This window comes from Delphinapterus leucas, chromosome 16, assembly GCF_059928025.1.
Source record: "Delphinapterus leucas isolate spDelLeu-1000000601 "Yukka" chromosome 16, BTC_Dleu_Yukka2, whole genome shotgun sequence".
Classification (NCBI taxonomy): Eukaryota; Metazoa; Chordata; class Mammalia; order Artiodactyla; family Monodontidae; genus Delphinapterus; species Delphinapterus leucas.
The window spans coordinates 63,546,266-63,568,442 of NC_143144.1; the positions used below are offsets into that span (position 1 = coordinate 63,546,266).

Here is a 22,177-nt window from a genome sequence, read left to right on the forward strand (position 1 = left end):
ATTCCCTTAGCAACAAGGTCCCAGCTTCGGAAATGACCTAGATTTCTTCCTAAAGTTGTAAAGACTAGTAGAGATGACTAGGAGTGTAAATGGCTTTGGGAAGCTTACATTTTCATGCCTCTAATCACACCAGGAGGCAGAAATATACCTTTGTTATTGGGCAGTAGATCACATCTGTGGGAAGGTTTGTATGAATGTTCCCAGGAGTGAGGCCATTCCTGTTTGCACAAGTAAGCCTGTAGAGGTAAGAGGATTATTCATGCTCCTGTGGTCAGAGCCCAGTAGGAGAGGTGGACATTGCCGCAGATGACCTTTCAGCCGAGAAATTCCTGTTTCTCTGACTCTATTGATATGGTGGGTGAGTTTGCCACTGTGCAGTTCCTTTCCTAAAACAGGGTGCCTGAAACTCCTTGGTCATTTAGAACAGTGAGACATTCTGATCTGAAGTGACGCATGAATCAAAATGAAGAATGTGCCAAGATGCATATAATTTTTTTTTGTCTTTCTGAAGTCAGTCTTTTTTGGGGAAAAAAATACATGGTGTCATCGCACCTACAGAGAAGCAAGATACACTAGGCAAGGCAACTTCCCTAAAACCAATTCTGTTGACCTTGTTCTCCATTCATTTTTATCAAGGTTGATCATGCCCCTGCATTGTGTTCCAGACCATGAGGAAAGCAGGAAAGATAAGGGTTCTTACCCTCAGGGAGCTTGCAGTCTAGTTTGTTGGGCTTTGAAGGGGTCAATAAACAAAGTTCCTCTTTTACCTGCCGAAGAATGAAACCATTTGAGACAGAAGCAAAGGGTGAGACAAAAGGAGATCAAATGTCAGCTTTATTGCTTTGAAAAGCATGTAGGAGGAAATGGTCTTGCTAATACTGCTCCCCAGAATTGAACTCATCCATCCAGTCACAGGCAGAAGTAGTGAATCAAAAGCTCTCCCATGGGACACGGGGAGAGGGAAGGGTAAGCTGGGACAAAATAAGAGAGTGGCATGGACGTATATACACTACCAAATGTAAAATCGATAGCTAGTGGGAAGCGGCTGCATAGCACAGGGAGATCAGCTCGGTGCTTTGTGACCACCTAGGCGGGGTGGGATAGGGAGGGTGGGAGGGAGATGCATGAGGGAGGGGATATGGGGATATATGTATATGTATAGCTGATCCACTTCGTTATAAAAACAGAAACTAACACACCATTGTAAAGCAATTATACTCCAATAAAGATGTTAAAAAAAAAATAAAAAGCTCTCCCATGGAAGCCTGTCTTTGTAACACCACAGCATTGTGGTGCAGAGGATGTGATCTTTGCAGGCAGATCCCCAAAATAGTTGAGTTAGGGATGTGCTGTAAAAGACCAGTTCTTTTTCTCAATGTTACCAATCCGGTTATCAGTACTTTTGCCCTGGGGAGGAGGAGGTGAAGAAGTGGAAGGCATTCCAAATGTCAAGAATGGCATAAGCCAAGAGTTGGACAGGCAGTGTAGATTTGTAAGTCTGTGAGCTAGCCAGTCTAATTGCGTAGAATAGATGGTTGTCAGGGACAAGAATGAGTGCTGAATAAGTAGTTGGGGTTCAGATTCTAGAAGGCGTTTAATACCAAGGGAATAAATTATATCCTGACACTATCTAGACCATGACCATATTGCAGGTTTTTAGAGGGTGATGCTGCTTTGCACCTGGGTATACATTCTGTGATTTGGAGATTAAGCCCAATCTAATTGGTCTCTAGGGGTCATTAGACTTTAACCTTCTTCACTGGAGATTCTCACAGAAACTGAGATTGTGTACCATATGGCCAGTTAGCAAAGAGACTATAATTTTTGTGGACTCTGAATGCCCTTGAGTAATACAGCCGGAAGAAACAGTGAGCTTTCGTGTTCCATTCAGCTGAAGTAACACACTTTCATGAAATGTATTTTGCCTGATGAGGCTGGTGCATGAGACGCAAAATCTCCTGGAAAGACGTGAGTGACTCTAGTAGGGTAGTGATCACAGTCTGACTTGTATTAGAGGTGCGATTCCTGCATGTTCACTAAGAGGAAAATTAATTCTAACTTGATGAATTTGGGGAGACTTGCAGAAGAGTAGGTTTAAATGATGAACTGCTAGAGCATGGGAGAAAGGCATGCCTGGTAAAGTCCAGCATAAGAAGAGAACCAGAGTCTGATGAGTAGAGGTCCATTTTCCTAGAATGTCGAATGACCCTGGAGAATAGTGGGGGTAAAGGCTATGAAGATGCTAGTAAAGAGCTTGACTGAAGAGTCGGGCATTTATTCTCTGGGCTGGTATTTCTCTATGTTTTCCCTTACATCTAGCAAATGATAATTGTATGCGCGAGGCAGTGCCTATGCCAAGTTAATGTAAAGCTTTATATTACAATGTGACAGGGTGTTACATCTGTTTGCCCTTGTCTGAAATGTCTGAGATGCCTTTAGTTAACACAGATGTGAGGTGGCTTGAGCTGACCACAGCTGATTAAAGCTACTACTGTGTCATTTTGTCTTCCACATGGACCTCTCAAGCCTCTTCTTGCCATTGGAAAGGGGACAAAGAAAGTGAGAATTTATTTGAGAAGTACACCTTGTAGGTCTTGGCACTGAGAGACCTTGGAGACCAAGGGGATCAACCCCACCCAACTCCCTAAAATCTAAGGCGAGGCATTGTTCATTTCCTGGTCTGTTGGAGCAGTTTCCTGCTGAAGAGGGAGTCTGTTGTGCTCTGTCCAGTCCCTTCATCAGAGTGCAGTCTTGTCATGGCTGTAATTACATAATCAGGGGAGAAAATAATTCTTGAAGGCCAAATAGTGATCTCTTCTTTAAGGTAACAGAGCCATTCCATCAAAACAAGGCTGGTGTTGACAATGAATGCAGTTCATTATGTGTGTTCACCATTATTCTTATGACACTCTTTTCATACAGAGCTCTATTGTGGTTTTTTCACATCTCTAACTATAAACTGCATTTCTTCCTAGATGTTCTCCGCTGGTAAATCAGGTAACAAATGTTCTTTGCAACACTTTCAGTTATATTGTAGAAACATTCTCTGAGCTGCTGCATTTTCTTCAATATTTTCCTGGATCAAGCGTCCAACTTGTAACTCTGTATAATACTAACAACAGCATACCAGGTAATGCCTTAAACTGACATTGTCGAGTGAATATATAACAAGCTGCACGCGCACTTTAAAATCAAGAGAAAAAGTAAAAAGAAACAGGTGAAATTAATTGTAATATTATATTTTATTTAACCAAAATATCCAAAATACTGTCATTTAAGTATATGCTCAGTATGAAAAATTACTAATGAGACATTTTATAATTTTTGTCATACTAAGTCTACAGTATCCTGGGTATATTTTACACTTCTCAAGCATCTCAATTCATATGCTAAATTTTCACCAGAAATGCTTAATCAGCATTTATATTTCATAAAATTTACAGTAGAAAAGGTAGATTCACATATCCAAGTTATTCCAAGCATACTTAAAAGTTTGCCAATAACTGGATCAGGTATCAGTTTTTTTTTTAATTTCAGTTTAAATTGGTTAAAATTAAATAAAATTAAAAGTCAGTTCTTAGTCCCACTGACCCCATTTCAAGTTCTCAGTAGCCCTGTGTGGCTAGTGGCTATGGTATTGGACAGCACAACCCTTAATGATATATATACTCTTTCTTATTTATCTATTACAATAACTCCTTGTGGGAGATACCATTCCCTATTGTGCCTATGAGAGTACAGAGGTGCAGAGAGTTTGGTAACTTGGCTCAGATCACACAGCTAGTAAAGGGTGACGCTGTGTTTGAACCAACCCATGTCAATTTGACCAAAAAGCCCAGGCTCTTCCTATTATACATTTTTTTCACATTCATTTTTTTTATTGAGGTATAATTTATGTACAGTAAAATTTACCCTTTTTGGTCATACTCTTTTTGGTTCTATGAGTTTTGACAGAGGTATGTGCATCTACCACCATAATCGAGATATAGAACATTGAACATATAAGGTATTGTCTCACGACATTCCCTCTTATGGCCCTTTTTTTTTTTTTTTTTTTTTTTTTGCGGTACGCGGGCCTTTCACTATTGTGGCCTCTCCCCTTGTGGAGCACACGCTCCGTTCGTGCAGGCTCAGCGGCCACGGCTCACGGGCCCAGCCGCTCCGAGGCATGTGGGATCTTCCCAGACTGGGGCACGAACCCGTGGCCCCTGCATCGGCAGGCGGACTCTCAACCACTGCACCACCAGGGAAGCCCCTTATGGCCCTTTTGTAGTCATCTTCCTCCCACCAAAAGTCACTGGCAAACCAATCTGATTTCGCTCTGTCTCTCCTGTTTTATTTTTTCTACATTTTCATATGAATGCAAAAAAGGGAGTCTTTTGAGCCTAGCCTCTTTCACATAGTACATTGAGATTCACGCATGTTGTTGAATATCAAGAGATGCTCCTTTCTTTCTACTGCTGAGTAATACCGTATTGCCTGGGTGTATCCTCGTTTGTTTATTCATTCACCAGTTGAAGGTCATTCAAGGTGCTTCCAGTTCTGTGTGATCATGAATAAAATTTCTATAAACATTTATGTGAACATAGGTGTTTCTTTCTCGTGGGTAAATACATAGGAGTAGAATTGCTAGATTGAATCTCAGTGTATGTTTATAAAAAGCCACCAAACCATTTCTTAAGTGGCAGTATCATTTTGTATCCCCACCAGAGATGTATGCGAGTTCTAGTTGCTTCACATCTTTAACAACAGTTGGTATTATCAGTTTTGTGTGTGTGTGTGCACACACGTGTGTTTGGACATTCTTTTAGGGTCCTAGTGGCACCTCATTAGTTTCGTTTAAATTTCCTAATGACTAATTATCATGAGCTCAGGATACCTGGATGCGTACAATGAAACTCTGAGCCACCCTTAGTGTTCTGGCCTCTTTGCTCATCTTATTGATGTTTTATTGCTTTCTGTGTCCCTAGTGCCTGCCCTCCACCCACTGCTTTATCATGACCTTACATTACCCTTCTTTGGACAGATGGCTACTTATAGACCCCGTGGGGACATTTTCCCCAACTGACCTTCATCAGCCCCTCACAACAGGTCCAACTCTAGGGACAGCCCAAGGCAAACCATGGTAATTGCTTTTCTCAGCAGAGCCCTGGCTTCCTTGTCCTGAGGGCATGGGCTGAGTCAGATGATCATGCCACCTGGACTCAGTGCTCTGCCAAGGGGCTGCTGTCAGTGTCCCTTTGCGCCTCAAATTGATTCCCAGAGGGAAAGTGGGCCATGCAGGCCTGGGGCCTTGTACTACCCTCTTCTCTGGGGACCACCTTACAAGCTGGTGCCTTTCTCCTTGAACTCTTGGGGCTAACAGCAGCAGCTATGCTGCTGATTTCAAACCACAGTGGGAAGAAGCATGTTTTTAAGTTGATCAGATTCCAAATACCTCCTTGCATGGAGAAGAGTTAAAATGTGTGTTTCGTTCCCCAGTTCCTTTACATTGCATGTAGTGAAGGTAAGTAGTGTTTCATGGAACTTTTGTGTCAGATATCTATGTAGCTGTGTGTGTACACATACATGCATATATGGGTATGAGTCTGCTAGGGGCCAACAGAAATGTATTTCGTACTTGGATTGCAATCGAAAAGTTTGAAAGCTATTGGCCTAAGATATAGAAAAAACAAAGTGCCCTCCAAATTTATAGTCCATTTACACAAGAGATGAAGCCAAGAAGCAATTCAGCAATAACGTAAGGGCTTTGAACAATCCAAATACAAGTGGGAAGTGTTTTATCTTTTTTTTTTTTTTTTCCCCAGACAGGCAGACAGGACTGAGATTGCTTTGGCGTTAGGTGCAACTACAGGAGAAACACCTTCAGAGGTGCAGATGGGTTCCTTCAGAATCTCTCCTTCTATATATTTTCAGTCTCCATTCTCCTGATTTTGCTCTCAGACTATGTGAGGCACACAGAAAATAGCCGTCTGAGTGGTGGAGTTCTTAGTGGGAATATGGTAATATAATATTGGCATATTATATTTTCCAAACGTGCTCATCCAGAGAACACAAGAAGCAGCTAAGTGGCTAGTAATTCACGCTAGAATGTATCGAGCTAGGAGGCAGGGGATGATGGTGACAGACAGAAGTCTGATTCTGACCCATATATGTTCTAGAAATTCGATATCAAGGCCCTGGGTACCTGTTGGGGGCAGGCGGCTGGCTTAGGGGAAAGAGTTCTATGGAATCATTATCTGGTGCTCCATCAGAAAAGACACCAGCTCTGTGTCTAAAGAGAATAGCAAAGGGCCTCCATCAGGCAGAAGGTTCTAAGGAAACACAGATTCCATTTTCTGTGAGGAATTATTGGTAATTGGGTTGGAGAGAAACAACTTTGCAGTTGGTTTTAAAGACCGAGGTGATCTGAGGGCCTCACAGCCCTTGGCTGAGTGTGTAAGGTGCCGGCCTTCCTGAAATGGCACTGACTTTAAGCAGCTAGGGCAGGGAGGGTACCTCTGGGGAAGGGCATAACTCTGACAACACTGCCCCTCTCCCCACCTTGGCTTCTGTCCTTACCCACCCTCTGTTCACATTAGGAAGCTAATCAGTTCCATCACTGGCCTTTTGTCAAATTCCCCTGGTGGTGTCCTTCCCAGATAACACTGTTCTCCCCCTGACATCCTCTGTCCATTTTTGTAGTTCTTTGTTGTTTTGTATTTGGGTTGGCATTCTCTATTCTCTTTCAAGGCCAGTCAGGTTACTTAAAAAAAAAGAAAAGCACTTCTCATTTCATCAGGTAAATTATGTCATTAAAAGAACTCACTTCTGTGAAATTCCTTCCTTTTGTTCCCCCTGGCATCCTCTCAGAACTGCAGTAAACCTCAATTCATGATGACCCTCCAATAATGGGGATAAGTACAGTTAAAATTTTGAGATATCTGAGTGTAATCCAGAAAACCTGCCATTCTACCTCTTATTTATATATATTTAAACAATTTGAATTACCTTTCCTTTGGAAAATCCTGGCACTTGAACCAGAAGTCAAAGGAGTGTTTCCTTGACATAGATTGCTGTCATTCTAAATATCTCTTCTGATTGCCCAGATGTAGGCATAGAAGAAATAAAAATGAGTCAGATCTGCACTTACTCTCGAACGCTTCTGGATCATAAATATCCTCATTCTCTGGCTACTTGTTTTGTGGCGATACTCGTCTTCCTTCAGAATATCAAGGGCGTGCAAATCCCAATACATCGGAACTCTGGCAAGAGTGCTCTCCATTATCTGTTGTATCCTTTGCCAGCTGACTGAGGAAAGAAAGGAAGGGAAGGGCTCTTTCAAAATGACCATTGGCTGAGACCCAAGATAATATGGGAATTATCCAAAGTCACCCAGTGAGCTGGTGGCACAGCCAGTGACAGGGGCCAGGTCGCCAAGCTGGGTCACCTGCCCCCAAATGTCCACCTCACTATTAATCAGGGCACCTGGACTTCTCCCGTTACAGATTATACCTTGATGCCTTGAAAACCTGTCAACAAGCCCCTCCTGAGCAAAATCCCATGCTCTCTGGTTTTATTTATTTATTTTAAATTTTTATTGAAGTATAGTTGATTTCCAATGTTTTAAGTGTACAGCAAAGTGGTTCAGTTATACATATATATGTATGTATATATACATATATATGTTCTTTTTCAGATTCTTTTCTGTTATAGGTTATTACAAGATACTGAATATAGTTCCCTGTGCTACACAGCAGGTCTTTGTTGTTTATCTATTTTATATATAGTAGCCTGTATCTGTTAATCCCAAACGTTCTCTAGAAGGAGTAACTCCTTCAGTTGTTACCAACCACTCCCACACCCAGAGGGAGTGTTGATAGTTAACTAAGGATAAAGCCCTCTGAACAAAGTCCAGAGGCCAGGGCAAAGCACATGAATAACAGGGGGATGGGACATCTGGTTTGTGGGGGCGGAAGGAGCAGAGATGAACTTCAACTTCTTTTGGAGACCACGTGGCACGTGACATTTCTCACCATGTTCCTCCTCTTTTCCTCTGTTGTACCCCCACATGCTGTGGAAAATGCTGGGGCTTCTCCCAGGGCCTCTCCAAAACTATAGGCATTTTGGCCCAACATTGTTCTCCATCTCTCGCCCTTTTTCCTAGGTAGCAGGTATCAAAGGGATATTCCTGGCAAACAAGAAGGTGGATGACCAAGTGAAGACATACATCACTTACAACAAGGGCAGGGATTGGCGCCTCCTGCAAGCTCCAGACGTGGACCTGAGAGGAAGCCCAGTACACTGCCTGCTGGTCAGTCCCCCAGTCTCATGTGAGACCACAGGGCAGGCTGGTTACCTGGGGATGCTTCAACGGGGGCTTTCTTCCATCAGGGAGGGCTTAGGATCTTGGCTGGTGCTGAGCAGGGATGTCCTACAGGTCCCAGGGCATTGACCTGTGGGCTCAGACTGCCATATCACTTGGATGGAAAGTTCAGTTGAATTCCACAAACCTTTACTGAGAATATACTATGTGCTCCAACTCCTAGGAAGATAAAGAAACATAAGAGAAAGAGCCTGTGCCCAAGGGTCCCAGACAGAGCTCAGTAGTGGTAAATATCTATTAGCTGATGCTGGTATGATACAGTGCTTGATGATAAGTGCTTGATGGTGGGCAAGGTAAGCAAAGTTTGCCTTGGAAGCCCAAGGAATGTCAGGCTGGTATGTCCACATGGGACAGAGTTAATCTCTCAGCATTCCCAGGGTTCCAGCTGTGTGGAATATTGGGGTAGGCACCATGGAGGTACAGCTCCACGTGAGGAGGGAAGACAGATAATTAACAGTGAAATTCACAACTCTCAGTGCCCTCTTAAAGAGGACCTATTTGAGAAAATTTTCTGAGGTCCCAGAAATGGTTATGTTTCCCCTTTGCAAAAAAAGTTGCCTTTTGCCACTTACTGAATATTCTAGACATTATGTTAAAAACTGGGAATATAGTGGTAAATAGGATTAACAGGGCCTTTCCTCTTTTGTAGTTTTCAGTCCAGCTCCATGCTTCTGATTTGGGGTCCTAGGAAGGTCAGAGACAGATGCCTGCCTACATGCAAGAACTGGTCACAGCAAGAATTTTTTTTCCACAAACCTTACCCATGGATTCATCTTATTAACCTAATTTTCTCCTTTCCCCGATTTCACAATTCGTTTATTTTTATTTATTATATGGTGTCTATAAATCCCTAATCCTTTTAAAGAAACTCAAAAAGGGATAAATAAGTAAATGAATAAAGAACACAAACTTGTGAGTTTCAAATAATGGCTTCAAACATTTTAAGTAAAATTCAAAGTAAAATTATAAACAGGAACCAAATACATAAAGCAGGAACAGGGACCATCTGGTTGAAGGAGAGGGTAGAGGGCCTGAGGCTCTCACTTAACCTCCCCACTTCACCGCTCCCAGTGGCCCGTTAGGGCTCCAAGGAGCAGAGCATGATGGGCAAGGTCAGTGATGGGAGATCAGTGTCATCCTGTGGGAAGGAATGGTCTGGGAGGCTTCATCAGGCTGACCATGAACTGGACCTTGATGGATGGGGTAGGGGTGAGGAAGAGAGGGGAAGCCTACAGTTGTGACAGGAACAGGGACAGGATGGGGCCTATGAATGGTGCTCAGGGCAGCTTGTGATGTGAACATATCAGCTGTTCAGGGAGAGACGACTTGTGCCCCAAACTAAGTGAGTGGCTCACATCCAATCCTTGCTGTTTCTGGAAGCTGAACACCTGGGAGCCCCATATATTGTGGGGCAGGGGTGCATGTCAGGAGCTTCCTGGAATGAAGCCACTTTCTCCTCCTCTGTTTTAGCCCTTCTGCTCCCTACATCTACACTTGCAGATCTCTGAAAATCCGTATTCCTCAGGGAGAATCTCCAGCAAGGAGACGGCTCCAGGGCTCGTGGTGGCCACAGGTAAGGAAGACATTCCCTGGGCTTCTTCCTCACTGAGGGCTTCTGGAATATGTTACGACCTCTGTGGAATCATTTGAGCATCAGATAAAAGCTATGGGCACTCTTCCCAGAAAATAGGCAAGATCTGTGGGACTCCAAGGCCAATCTAATAACCCAGTAAAAGAGCTCCAGACACTTGCAACTTTTGGTAAATGCAACATCTCACATGGTCACAGGGCAGTACCCTGTGCTTAGCAAGAGGCCAGAGCTCCTCTCCAAGTGAACTGGTAGATCAGAAAGGTTGTTTGTAATAGGGAATTCTCACTTTAAGAAAACGTGGTATATGAACTTCCTAGCTCACCAAGTATAAGTTGGGGTAGCTTTCTTTTTACACAGAGGATTCTTTACCAAGGGTTTCACCCCAGAGCTGTTTTTAATCAGGAGGTCTCTGGTGCGTGTAAAGGTTTGTTTACACATGAGTAACCGCTTGGCTGAGAGCCTGGGGGAAAGGGCAGAAAAACTCCAGTTTGTATTGTTGGATGCACTGTCCACTGAACGTCTATCAGAAATGAAGATAAAACAACTCCGAGATGAAAATGAAAGTCTCTGGGGGAAAGTGCTCTGCTTAGCATGCATTTGATTTCCACACACCTTTGCAGGAATACGTTGATGGCATAAAGCAAGGCAGGCCTCTAATCTTCGAAGTTAGAGCTCTGCTATGAGGCAGCTATTTTTCTAATGAAAGCAGATAAATTCACAGCAACTTGCTGAGATGGTTTAGTCTGTTTTCACTCATCAACCTGAAGCTCCAGCCGCTGGCGTTACTGCTCTCGTAGACGTGACTTCCTTCTCCAAGCCTCCAACTGTGTGAACTTTTGAACACCACCAGCGACCATCCACTCGAATCGGGTTGACAGCTAGCATAGCCTTCTGACACCTCAGACTACTCCCCTCCACCCGGTAGGAACTGGAGCCACCATATTTAACACCGCTGGCTTCAGGGAGCCCAGGACGGTGAGAGATGAGGGCAGGCTCTATTGGTGTCCTCCTGGCTGGGGGGAGTGAACCCCACACGCCATCATCCATGCTCATTGGACCTCCCAGCTCTGGGACTGCTGTGCTCTCTGCCTCTCCTCAAGGCCTATAGGAGACCCTGGGCTGGAGTGGAAGGAACACTGAAAAATAGTAATCAGTTATAAATATAAATGCTAACTATATAGCCAGGCATTGTTCTATGTGCCTTAACCACTCTGAACGTTGGTGTTTTCATTGCCAAAGTGGGAATGATAATACCAACATAACGGAATTGGAGTATTAAATGAAGCAATGGATTTCAAGTGTTCAGAACAGTGCCTAGGACGTATCGAATACTCAATACATGTCACCTATTATCCTTGTTAATGTTACAGAAATTTAGAACTGCTCTTCTTACACCAGGAGAGTATGGTTTGCACATCTCCTTCAAGAGATCCATAAATAATATGCATTCACTCTGCATCCACGGAATGAATGAATGCACTCAGGAACCCTGTAGTCCTGCTTGCCAAGCTGACCTCTGACGCTTACGAGCCTTATGAGTTTGGCTTAGTTCTTTAACCTCAGAGCTTCATTTTCCTCACCTGCAAATGAAGTTGTTTTTTGGTTTTTTTTGTTCCCTGCCTTGTGAGTGTGTTGTAAGAATTAGAGAGGGAAGATCCCGCTGAGGGCTCAGAGCATAGTCAGGTAGGTTAGTTGTGGTTGTTATTACCTGAGACCATCACGTGCCTCTAAATTACTCTAGTGCTAAGTCTTTGTAAACTAACAGACACATAGACATTAAGGATTGGATTCTGAAACTTTTTTGTCCATATACATGAGAATTTACTAATTCCTTTTCTCTCCCTTTGTCACTCTTGTAACTTTGTATGGTGCTTTGCATTGAGAGGACCATAACACAGCTGACGAGATCCTGATGAAAAGCCAGTGCTAGGTCACCGGCACATGCCTTCTCATTCCCAGCTTCTCCTTACCCTGCTTGCCAGCTCTCCCTGGAAGGCTGTTCGCTATCGGGAGAATAATTATGAAGTTATCCTAGGATGACTTCATTGGCCTGAATGGAGCCTGTCTCTCCAGGATCCTTTTCCACATCCATGCATTTCACCTGCCTTCAGGTGTCAGTGATCCTGGCCTCTCTCCTCTCCACTCCTCACTGCGTCCTCCCACCTCTCACTGAGATGAGGGCTCCCGGAAGCTGTGGGGATGACAGGACATCCCCTGTCCTGTCCCTGTTTGAGGCTCCTGTTGAGCCCATCTCACGAGGCAGATGGAATTCCAGTCTGGAGAGACTGCCAATTGCTTCTAGCCATGAGAAGCACTAGGGTTGGGCTTCCTTGGTGGCGCAGTGGTTGAGAGTACGCCTGCCGACGCAGGGGACGCAGGTTCGTGCCCCGGTCCGGGAAGATCCCACATGCCGTGGAGCGGCTGGGACCGTGAGCCATGGCCGCTGAGCCTGCGCGTCCGGAGCCTGTGCTCCGCAACGAGAGAGGCCACAGCAGTGAGAGGCCCGCGTACCGCAAAAAAAAAAAAAAAGAAGCACTAGGGTTCTTACTATCCTTACCACTGTGGTTTCAAGCTAGTCGTCGAGGCCTCACATCCTCCCAGGGCCTTAAGGTGTGCAAAGCACTTTCCTAGCCTTGATTGCACAATGGTCCTATGATGTGGAAAAGGCGATTACTCTTGTCCTCGATTTACAGCTGAAGGATGGAGGGCAGGGGGCAGGTGTTGTGCCCTCACTCACACCTCTGGCTCCAAGTCTAGTCTGTCCAGTAGCCATTCAGCCAGACCTAGCCCTGAGCCTCTTCACATGCCCGCTCCACAGCTACCCCAGGCTCCCTGCCATGCTTCCTATGCATTCTGAATGCTCGTACCCTTGTGTTGTCCCCTCCATGGAGGTGCTTTCCTTTCCTGCAGTGGCTTGCGCACTGTCTGCTTCCCCCTGCACTTAATCACCCTGAGTGGGCATCAGTGGTGGTGAGAGAAGCATCTCTAACCCCAGAGGATGTTAAAAGCTTCTCTCTCTCTCTCTCTCTCTCTCTCGGTCTCTCTCTCTCTCTCAGTCTGTCTCTCTCTTTCTTTCTTTCCTTTACACGTATCTAACTAAGGAGCAGAGAAAGGTAGCCCTGGGAGGACGTAGGGCTTAAAAGTGTGTTGTTTACACATGCCCAAAAGGGCAGCGGCACCTCTGTGATTTCCAAGCTAAGCTGTTGCTGAGAGGAGCTCCCCGTTTTCCATCCCTCTCCCCATTTCTCCCTCCTATCACATCACTTCAGCGGGGACCAGCTACCTCTCCCTCCAATCTGGCTAGAGGCCACCTTGGGAAGCCCCCCTCCAGTTCTGCTTTAGCCAGTGAGGCACATTTTTCAGATCTTTCTTCTCTGACGCCATAACCCTGACTCTCCCTTATCAGAGATTTCCTTCCCACAGGTCCACTTAGGGACTGAACATGTTCAAAGATCAAATCATCCTGGACACCTCTTCTCTGTCCTTTCCTCTGGGAACTGTCTTTCTAGTTCCTGTGATCAGCAGCATTTGTTTCAGGGATCCTTTCAATTGACCCAAGATACTTCCAAAACAGTCTTCATTGGGAGCCTTGGATTCTCACCACCACCACACCTCCAAAATCAATCTGGGTCAAGCTTTGAAAGAGAGGCTTAAGATGTAGGCAGAACCGGCTCCTGAAGAGGGTAAGAGGTGATGAGACAGAGCCTAAGAAGCCATGACAGGGCTGGCAGATTCCAGCTCTAGGGGGACTTTACACCTGCTTCCCCCTCTCTCTACCACCCTTGGTAGACGTTACTAATAGATCACCGAACTCTATTCTGTTGAAACCAAATATGGCTTCAGGACCCTTCTTAGCACAATGTCCCAGGCAGCCATCATTAAAAGACTCAGGTTGACGTTTTCTGCCCCGTCCCTCTTTTCTTTCTTCATCTGTGTCTTCTAAAACCTGGATCTGAAGAGTTGAATTCCAAATTCCAGACACATCTCCTCAGAGCCGCTCACCATGCCTGTCCCCACCCCACTGATACTGACTGCCTGAGCCCTGAGCCCCAGAGGTATTTTTGGAAGCCTGAGTGTCAAAACAAGTTGGCTAGCTGTGTGCTCCCTGATGCCGATGGGAGCTTGACAAGCTGTAGCCTGCCTTGAAATTCTCATCTTGAAGCATTAAATGTCAGCAGCTCAATTAACATTTTCATTATTGCATTTTTATTGTGCTCTTATTTGGCTACTGATGTGAAGGGAGCTAACATTCCCTTCATGCTATTTTTAAAGAAAACATATCAGCCTCAGTGGTAAATTCTTACATGTTTAGGGTACTTTTCCTGCTTCTCAAGACCCCCCCAAATGCACATCAACATCAGAACATGATTCATTCATTTTTTTACTCATTCATTTGTTGCACAGTTATTTATTGAGCAACTCACTTCTAAGTTTGGGGCACTGTTCTGGGCTCAGGGGCTGTGTGGGCAAACTTGGGCAATATAGATAGACTAGGAAATCTTAACCACTTTCTTTTTTTTTTTTTTTTTTTTGCGGTACGCGGGCCTCTCACTGTTGTGGCCTCTCCCATTGCGGAGCACAGGCTCCAGAGGCGCAGGCTCAGCGGCCATGGCTCACGGGCCCAGCCGCTCTGCGGCATGTGGGATCTTCCCGGACCGGGGCACGAACCCGCGTCCCCTGCATCGGCAGGCAGACTCTCAACCACTGCGCCACCAGGGAAGCCCGACCACTTTCTTGTTTTTAATAAGCATAACCACAAGGTGATGAAGTATTAATACAAGGGGAAGAAAAAGAAGGGGAGAGGAAGAAACAGTGTGAAGGGATAAAGTGTAGTCAGGCTGGGCATAAACCAGGTGACTTCTCCTGCCATGCTGGATGGCCATGGTCTGCTGAATATTGTCATATTCTTTTGGGCACTGGATAATTTTCGTTACATAGTCTATACTAATGGACTACTCAACTGCCTGGCACTCAAGAAACATATTGGCAAGTTTAACTTGGAAACACACACACACACACTCACACACTCATACACACATACACACACCAGTTTTTCATAGGCTAAAGTTATACATGAGGAGGAAGGTGTTCCTAGAGGCAGCATGATAGTTTACTCTTCTCTTTGCCACCATCAGGATTAATTTTCAAGAGATTAATGGTATGAATGAGTAGTTCAAGAGGTCCAAGCTTATCCATATTTGGTCTTTGAGTGTTACCATTTAAAGATGCATCCCTGTCATATTATTTATTTATTCATTTTTTTTCCCGTGTTAGGTTATCTTCCTGCTGGGTTTTTGATACGGCATCAAAGACTGACTGTATGAATCTATTCTAAAAATAACTTGGAAAATCTTTACCCTCTGCTACCCCCTCACCCAACCCCAAGCACACGTCATCTGTAAACCGCCTGACAATTTCAAATGATCTGCTTCTGTTTCAGGCAACATTGGTCCAGAGCTCTCATATACTGATATCAGTGTGTTCATCTCTTCCGATGGGGGCAACACATGGAGACAGGTAACTGCGAGATTCGGGGGCAGGGAGGAGCCATTTAGGGCAAGTTCTGCCAACATCTTTCTTATAGATTCTCAGGCTTGTTATGACTTTTTGGGTGCAAAAAAACTGAAGCAGCTCTTCTATTTGGTCAATGTAGCTGGCAGATTAGATGGGCAATGGGGTAACATGGGAAGAGCTGGGCAGGGCATAAGAAAAACTGGGATTTTCCCAATTTGTTCATTCTTTCATTCAGCAACATGTATGGAACAGTCACCAGATGCGAATTACCGTGCCGGTGTGAGTAGATGCAGCCAATAAAACAGTTTCTATCATTAATGTGCCACGGGGTCTTGGCAAGTAGGTGTCTTTACGTTTCTGGGTCTGTTTCTTTATCTACAAGAGGAAGGCGGTAGAATGCTAAGACCAGCAAAGCCGTGGAAGTCTGTGATGGCTTCAGTATTATGTAGGCCCATGTTTTATTAAGTATGAGACAGCTTAATAGTTACATGACCACATGAAAAATTAATTCAGTTTTACAAACTTTTTCTTGCAGCACTGTCCAATAGAACTTTGAACAGTGATGGAAATGTTCTGCATCTATACCGTCCCATGTGGCTAGTGAACACTTGCAATGTGGCTAGTGTGACAGAGGAACTGAATGTTTTATTTTAATCAATTTAAATTTAAATTGTCTCATGTGGCTACTATATTGGACAACACAGATTTATACAATGTCAACTGGGTGTCAAGTATAAACCTGAGGAGGCAGTTGAATACTTTGGAGTCCCTTTCCTCGTGGAGCTCAGAATTAAGCAGAGGAGACAGGTTCATAAATAACTAACTGTAGTTTAGAGCGATTGCGTTATTTTAGTGGCATTATTTGCTTGCCCAGAAGAGGGAGGAATTGATTCTCCTTGGGGAAACTGGGAAAGGCTTCACAAGAAGAGGTGGCATTTTACTAAGCCTTAAAGGTGAGAAGGTTTCTATCTGAGGAGGACGAAGAGCACTAAATGTCTTAGCGATGAAGGTGAAGCCACCATCTGAAATCTACTTGCACAAGCTTCTGTTTGGGTCCCTTAGTGAAGATTGTCATCTCCATCACCAACATTATCATCGCCACCCCCATTGCCACCACTGTCACTACTACCACCGTCGAAAAAAAATTACCCAGGACCTACTAGACACAAGTCCTATATTAACTGCTGTAAGGCCTACAACAAAGAATAAGTTAAGATTCCTGCCCACGAGGGAATCAAGTGGATGAGGAAAAGACACATAAAATAAGAACATACCTTAAAAATATAAGATACTCTCTTACAAGTGCCGAATGGGGTAGCAACTGGAATGTAAACTCTTCTGGTCTAGAAGCTCCCAACAGACAAACCATTGTCCCTCCAACACAAGAAATAGCTCACCTGGCCAGGTGGCCACGGTTACATTCTTTCCTTATGTTGTCACCACTTTGGTTTTCTTTTCTCTTTTCCCAAACAACTTAGGATTCCAGCTTCCACTACATTGCTGGACAGGGCAAGAGTTAGCCGTGGCCAGAATGATGCAACAGAGAGGAAAGTGTGAGGAAAATAACTTCTCTCTCCTCCTCAGTGCCAAGAATCTTCTTGTAGTCCTTACCTTCAGACTTCAGTCCAGTGTTTCTGTTACGTGGCTTTGAGCTCTGGAGAGAAAAGCTAGCATTACAGGCTCAGAGTCTATGTTTATATCTGACATATAAATGAATATCCCTTAAGTCTTTTGTGCATTAAGGCTCACCATTAGTGTGGGCATTTAAAGGCAAATATGAGAAATAAAACCAATTGAAAGGTTTAGGCCTGAGAGTCCATTTACTTTCCTCTGTGGTGTTCCCTAGGGCGTGTTTATAGGAGACACCGCTCCTATTCTCTCCCTTTTAAGTCTGCTTATACGTTCTTACCCCTTCTAGTACCTCTCACTTAACCCACCACCCCAGCCTCTCCATCCAGGCTCTAAGAGCCACCATTAGTGGTTAAGAGCTAGAGGAAGTCTCCAATTCCACTTTCATCTAGATGATCTAGAGGAGAGAACTGGTTCTCCGGTGGAGAAATATTCTTCCTGTCTTAGGTTGGAGACTTAAAAGTCATAAACTGTAGAAGTGTTGCTATATGTGGGGTTAGGTCTAAACTAAGGCTCTGAGACTTGCATCCTGGTAGGTGCCTAGTAAATGCCTGTGTAGATGGATGGATGGATCACTGAATGAGTGAATGAGTGAGTGGATGGGTGAATAGGTAATGGACAAATAAACCAAAGAATCAGTAACTCTGGGTCCGAGAAAGCATGGTGTCCCAGTGAGCATTTAGAGTGAGGATCCCCTAGCACTAAACTTAAGTCTTCATCCAACTTGCATGGGAACTTAGGAGGTGGTGGCTAAGTCTGAGAACTCAGTCATCACGTAGATCATAATGTCTACAGGTCTAAAAGGAATTGTCCTTTAAATTCATAGATAATTTATAAACATTATAAATGTTTATAAGACACCATTTATAAATTAGCAAACGTCTCATTTGAAAAGATGAGAAAGAGAAAGCTGAGTAGTCAGTTACTCAGATGAAAAGAGGGGAAGTTTTTGAAGTCATATTTTCCATTGAGTTATCTAGTTGAGCATGCGTCTTGTTGCCTGAACCTCTTGTGGCACACTGGCTCACAGTACTAGGGGAAAGAGCCCTGGAAATGCCATTTGAGTAGCCGAGGGACAATTATTTGTTCTCTACAAGCCCATTTCCTCATCTATTAAATGGGGATGACATTACTTGCCAAACTTCCTGATAGGGTTGTTGGCAGGGGCGGAATCTAGATGAAACAATATATGTGAAAAACTTTGTAAACTGTCAAGCACTATGCAAATGTAAGGCGTTGCTATGATTGTCATTGTTGTTGTTGTTCCAGATCTTTGATGAAGAGTACAATGTCTGGTTCCTAGACTGGGGTGGCGCCCTCGTGGCCATGAAACACACACCTCTACCAGTCAGGCATTTGTGGTAAGGACAGCTCCCTACCCTATTAATGAGCAACGTTTTAGTGGAAAAGGTTGGGACAAGTTATTCTGCATGATTTTCTACCCATTGTACCCATTTCTTCATCCATTTCTTTATCCATCCATCCATTTGATGTACATTACATCATCCAGCTCTTTGGTAACAGTAGCAGACCAGATGATTTAGATGGGGAAGTATAATGAATACAGTGGGGTGGTAGGAATGGGTGATCAGATGAGCCAGAAATGAGCAGGAAGGGCCTTCAGGTTCAAGCAGCCAAGATTAACAATCCAAAATACAGGAGCTGGACATTGCTCTAAGAAGAGGGTTAGGTGCATGCAGCAAATACTAAGTTCAGTTCTAGACCAGTTGAAGTTGAGATATCTAGGAACATTCAAGCAGAGATGGAGACTAGTTGTCAGATACATTCATCTGAAGGTCAGGAGAGAGGTCTGGGATCACACTTTAGATTTGGAGTCACTAGCCGTTAGGTGGTAGTTAAAGCCATGTCAGTAGGCTGCATGCCTCATGAAAGTGGGTACAAAAAGGAGAAAACAGGGACTCCTGTGGAATACTGTTGAATACCAACATGCACAGCAGAGGAAGAAATTATAGGAGAGGCTAAGGAGAAATAGCCAAAAAAGATAAAAACACAGGAGAAGTGTTTTCATGGATGCTGAAGGAAGGGGTGATCAATAGCACCAAATTCTATAATCAGAATAGATTTTACGGAGTGAAAAACAATCTAGAATTAAGCAATGTCAGAGGTCATTGGTGATCTTTGTTAGGGTAGATTCACAAGAGAGGTGGGGTTGAAAGGTGGAGTGCAATAGATGAATGAATAGATGAATGAATGATAAAGAATGAACTAAAGTAGAGACGATGTAGATAATCCTTCCCAAGAAAGCAGATTGTGGAATGCAGTTGAGTGTATATATGTAAGACCCTCCAGGGAAGACGAAGAGTTGAGTGAGAATATATTATTGTCATGCTGATTATAACGGTGATGATGATGTTCTTGTTTTTGGCAGAGGATGGATAAGTATCGTGTATGTTTATATCCTGAAGGGAAAGAATTTCAGGCTTCAAATTCAGCAGAATGAACATCTGAAAGAGTGAATGTTTGGTAGTAGAGGGAATGCTATCTAGAATACAGTCGTTGGGATTCACCATGGGCTGGAAGATGGATGCTGGCATAACTCCCAGGCCCTTGATTTTGGGAGACTAACCCTTTTAGAGTAAGAGTTTTACTTAGAAGCATCAGTTTGTAATCAGGAAAAGAAAAAATCAGCTTAGGATCCCCAGGTACCAAATTCAAGCTTCAGCCACCTTGGCAAGGATTTAAAGTTTCTCTTAGTTTGGCCAATTATTAAGTTAAAGCCGTTTGTAGAAAAAAAAACAAAAACAAAACACACACACACACACAAACAGTGCCCTGCCAACTCAAGCATGAGCTTGAAGAAGTTCCTAATGTAATTGTTTATCATCCTTTTACTACTGCTTTTATAATTTTGGGGTAGTATCAGAAGAGTGGAATTACTTGATAGTAATGATAGTCAGCATTTACTCAGGGATTATTAAATTCTAGGCACTGTTCTAGGCCCTTTCCATGAATTACCTAAGTTACTTCTTGAAACCACCCTATGCATTTTCCTGTGGGTACTCTTTTTATCATAGCATTAAAATGCAGACATGCTAAATACTTTGCTCAGAGCTACACAGCTAGTACCTTGCAGCACCAAGTTGGGCTTCTATCATGGATGCTCTTCTCTTTTACCTGCCAATTTTCCAGATACTTTAATGAGTACACAGAGGCTTATCACATGGTCTCTGTCCTCTGGGAGATCATAGTCAAGATAAGGAACTTAGACAGTCCAAGCAGTGTCTACGAAAGGATGCTGACTGTGTGCATTGCTGGAATCCTGAGGCCGGATAGAGCCCCCCCGCCGTTGTGTGAGGGGGTCTTTGTGCAGCAGGTGATGTGAGGGCTGATCCTTGATAAAAGGATTCCAGGAGTAGGAGAAGTGATGGGAGGAAAGCCAAGGGAAGGGAAAACTCTGACCAAGCCTGGAATTCAGGAGATGTAGGGAGTACTCAGAAGACTGTATGTGGTTGAAATCAAGCATGTGAGTAAGTAATGGTGGGTAGGCCCAGAAGAACTTAAACGCCAGTTTAAGGGGTTCAGGTTGAATCTGTAGATAATTCCTTTTTTTTTTTTTTTTACATCTTTATTGGAGTATAATTGCTTTACAATGGTGTGTTAGTTTCTGCTTTATAACAAAGTGAATCAGTTATACATATACATATGTTCCCATATCTCTTCCCTCTTGCGTCTCCCTCCCTCCCACCCTCCCTTTATGTAGGTAATTCCTTCTACTACCGAGACCTCTCTCTCTGTGGTGAGAAGAGCTCTCTCTATTGAGGACTGAGTAGGACTTATACACTCAGGGAGGGCAGCTTGACTCTTAAGACAAGTTTTTTAACCAAGAAAAGTAACATTCCTTAGTCGTTATCACTGTGTTCTAAGCACCTCTATCTAAATCTCAATGACATAATTGATAGATGCCCTGCAGACATATACAGCTGGCGGATTTCCTCCCCTTAAGTCCTGGGAGAAGAGGGTGGCAATCCCATCTTCCCCTTGACTGTCACCCTCCTGCTCTCTCTCCTTCATGTGGTAGGGACTTAGCGCTCACTTCATGGTTGAATTTTAGAGACTTTTACACAAAAGTTGCCTTGTCCTAAGGAAAACAGGAGTTTGCTATTGTTGTTATTTCTTTTTGGTGACAGGAGAGGAGAGTACATTTGGCATGGAGCAGAGGAATAGAGAAAGTTTTGGCTTCGGCGAATCTTAGCATCCTTACATCTTGACCATTCAGTCTGTTCTGCAGTGGTTTCTCTCCAGAGGCCTGATCACTTCTAGAAGGAGTACTTGTCTAGGAATTTCTGGAGGGAAACCATCCAAGTTGGGAAAATCAATATTCACTCAGGGATATGTAAGTAGGATCAAATCCTGCCTTTCAAAGGCATTAATACAAAGTTTGAGTTTCCCCTTATTCCATGAAATATCTCTTTTGTTGGTAAAAAATATTTATTGAGCTCAGAAAAATACCTGCCTCCCATTGAATTTCCTCTTATAATAGTCATGATAATACTACCCTCCATTTGTTCACCTACTTGAATTTACAAAGGATTCGAGATGATTTTTCAAACTAAGCTTTGGAAATAGAATTTTCTCCATTTAAAGGATGTTGATGCTGTCATTTATCATAAATGCTACAAATGCTTCCCTGAACTTAGATACCACCCATGACTTCTGCTTACTTGCCTGTCTGTGAATGCCCTTCTCCGAAATAGTCCCTGTGACCGTTACGTGCCAGCTACTGAGTGTGTGTGCTAGCAAACAACAGTGGCACTTAACTCATTCAGGAATTCTTTTTTTTTTTAATTTTATTATTTTTTAAACATCTTTATTGGAGTATAATTGCTTTACATTGTTGTGTTAGTTTCTGCTGTATAACAAAGTGAATCAGCTATATGTATACATATATCCCCATATCCCCTCCCTCTTGCATCTCCCTCCCACCCTCCCTATCCCACCCCTCTAGGTGGTCACAAAGCACCGAGCTGATCTCCCTGTGCATTTTGTACTCATCTTTCGAGGCTACGTAAGTGTTCTGTAGGGGCCTGACCTTATCATTATCATCAATGTTTCCTTAT

General features: G+C 43.6%; 1 protein-coding gene across 1 annotated transcript in view; it reads left to right on the forward strand.

The window, feature by feature from the left end:
• SORCS3 (sortilin related VPS10 domain containing receptor 3) overlaps positions 1-22,177 on the forward strand; it is a 587,799-nt gene that overhangs the window by 490,096 nt on the left and 75,526 nt on the right. Inside the window, exons 10-13 of the mRNA XM_022568819.3 lie at positions 8,147-8,293; positions 9,836-9,938; positions 15,397-15,473; positions 18,369-18,460. Of these exons, the coding sequence (XP_022424527.1) occupies positions 8,147-8,293; positions 9,836-9,938; positions 15,397-15,473; positions 18,369-18,460 (419 nt within the window). The remainder of the gene's footprint in view (positions 1-8,146; positions 8,294-9,835; positions 9,939-15,396; positions 15,474-18,368; positions 18,461-22,177) is intronic.